Below are 2340 nucleotides of genomic sequence, written 5' to 3' on the forward strand. Positions count from 1 at the left end.
ATAAAATATCTCTTAAAATATATAATGATTATATATATATATATATTATTTATTATTTTTACTATAATTTATAAACCTGTTTGATTTTAAAATACAACTAAAAAAAAACCATCCATTGGTATATATAATATATATATATATATAAGTTTATTATATTTTTCAAATATTTAAAGGGAAAAATGATAAGCAATTAGAGATATATAATTACATATATATATATATATATATATATAACGATGTAATTTTATAAATTTATATTTTAGAAATCAAAATCCTTAAAAGGAGTACGGGTATATGTAAAAAGTTTATATGTATACATAAAAAGTACCTACCCAAATGAAGGTGTTACTAATATTATTTGGTACTATATAAATAATATACATATATATATATATATATATATATATATATTATGTAATTTAAATACCTTCTTTAAATAAGAACTTTTCTAACACTGTTAGAAAAGGAAGAAAATTAAAATTGTATATTATATATATATATATATTATATATTATATATGAAATACATTTTGTAAGCATAAGAGGACAAATTTATAGTTCAAAATACTATATATTTATATTATGTAATAAGAGGGATAATAAGGAAAACATAAAAGATTATTAATAATATCTTTTTTATTACTTTAATTATTTTTTGTTTTTATAATAATGAAATTATAACTATTACAAGACGATAAAATATAAAAATAACTTTTTTGTAAAAATATCCCCTTAATAAAATAATAATATATACAGGCGTGAAATATACGTACACATATTATTTATATTTATGATGGAGAGAAAAATGAAAAAAAACAAATTTATATTATTCTTCTTTTTCCTTTTTACAATTAAAAATGTACATGTAGAGACAAGAAAGGTTTGTAATGTGATGCAATTTGGTACTCATGCCATAACTTCAAATAAAGAAAACAGAAAATATTTTAATTATGAGGTATATAATTAAAATTATAAAAATATATATATATGGAAATCGTCATATAAAATAAAATAATTTATATTACTTAGCCATTATTTTATTTTATTTTATTTTCATTTTTTTTTTTTTTTTTTTTTTTTTTTTTACATGTTAGGTTGTTGGCATAATCGACCCTTTTGATAAAAATCGAGTATTATGGACAAGGAAGAAAAGAAATAAAAAGTTTAATTTAAATATTTTCAAAAATATTTATGATAGTTTATTTTGTAATATAAATGATTATGTATACCTAAAAAATAGCGACCAGTTTATATATCGAATATTCCACATAAACTTAAAGGTAATATAATGACAAACAAAAAAAAAAAAAAAAAAATATATAAATATATAAATATATATATATATATATATATATATATATATTGCGCATATTTATTGTTGTCACTTATATATATTTTTTTTTTCTTAAAGAATACCTTGAAGTATATGTTAAAATACAAAATTATCAGTGGTAAGTTTAACCATAACGATGATAAAAATATCATGTCGTTAAAGGAGAATAGCAAGCTATTCAGGTTTTTGAATAATATAAACATATAGTATAACAAGTGATAAAAGAAAAAAAAATTATTATTATAAAAATAATAAAAGCACGTCGGAATATATATAAAACATCCTATAAATAGAGTACGTAAATTATAATACATACTATAGGATATTGTGCAACAAAATTTTGTAATATTATATTTTTTACATTTGTGTACGCATTTTTGTGAATTTACGCAAGTAAATATGTGTCCTCATTATATAACATTTTTTCGTTTTTTTTTTTTATTTTTTTTATATATATTCTTATGTTATATTTTACTTTTTTTGTTATAATTTGTAATTTTTTTTGGTTTATAATATTAAAAGATACTATTGTATATGTATATTATTATATATTATATATATAATATATATATATATATATATATTTATGTATTATTTTTATTTATTGTATTTACTTTTATTTTATTTTTTTTTCTTTAAAATTTTATAAATATAATTAAAATATATATATATATATATATATATTTTTTTTTTTTTTTTTTTTTTTTTTTTTTAATTTATAAATTAAAATAGCTATTTTATTGTTCTATTAGAGATATTTAAAAATATATATATATATAATTTATATTCTTATACGTATTATTGTTAAAAAATAATCAAAATGATTATCAAATTTCTTATTTTCAATCTTCTCCTCTGTTTATTTCGTTGTAATACAAAAGTTAATTTTACTTATCCTCAAAATGATTTCTTAAGAATTGATTCGGAAAATATTGGGGAAGCTTTTGAGAATAATGATTACTGGCTTATAAATTTGTAATAATAATAATAATAAAAAAAAAAAAAAAA

General features: G+C 16.2%; 2 protein-coding genes across 2 annotated transcripts in view; both read left to right on the plus strand.

Moving 5' to 3' along the window:
• Positions 1-789: 789 nt before the first annotated feature.
• Positions 790-1539, plus strand: PRSY57_1125900 (hypothetical protein; the record flags this gene model as incomplete). The annotated part of the gene is made up of 3 exons (XM_012908223.1): positions 790-954; positions 1094-1279; positions 1411-1539. The coding sequence occupies 3 exons, from the start codon at positions 790-792 to the stop codon at positions 1537-1539; spliced, it is 480 nt and encodes a 159-aa protein (XP_012763677.1).
• Positions 1540-2152: 613 nt separating this feature from the next.
• Positions 2153-2340, plus strand: part of PRSY57_1126000 (protein disulfide isomerase, putative) — a gene marked incomplete at both ends in the record, with an annotated part of 3493 nt that continues 3305 nt past the window's right edge. The window contains one exon of the mRNA XM_020114960.1: positions 2153-2307. Coding sequence (XP_019970329.1) covers positions 2153-2307 — 155 coding nt within the window. The remainder of the gene's footprint in view (positions 2308-2340) is intronic.

The sequence above is a fragment of the Plasmodium reichenowi genome, chromosome 11 (genome assembly GCF_001601855.1).
Source record: "Plasmodium reichenowi strain SY57 chromosome 11, whole genome shotgun sequence".
Classification (NCBI taxonomy): Eukaryota; Apicomplexa; class Aconoidasida; order Haemosporida; family Plasmodiidae; genus Plasmodium; species Plasmodium reichenowi.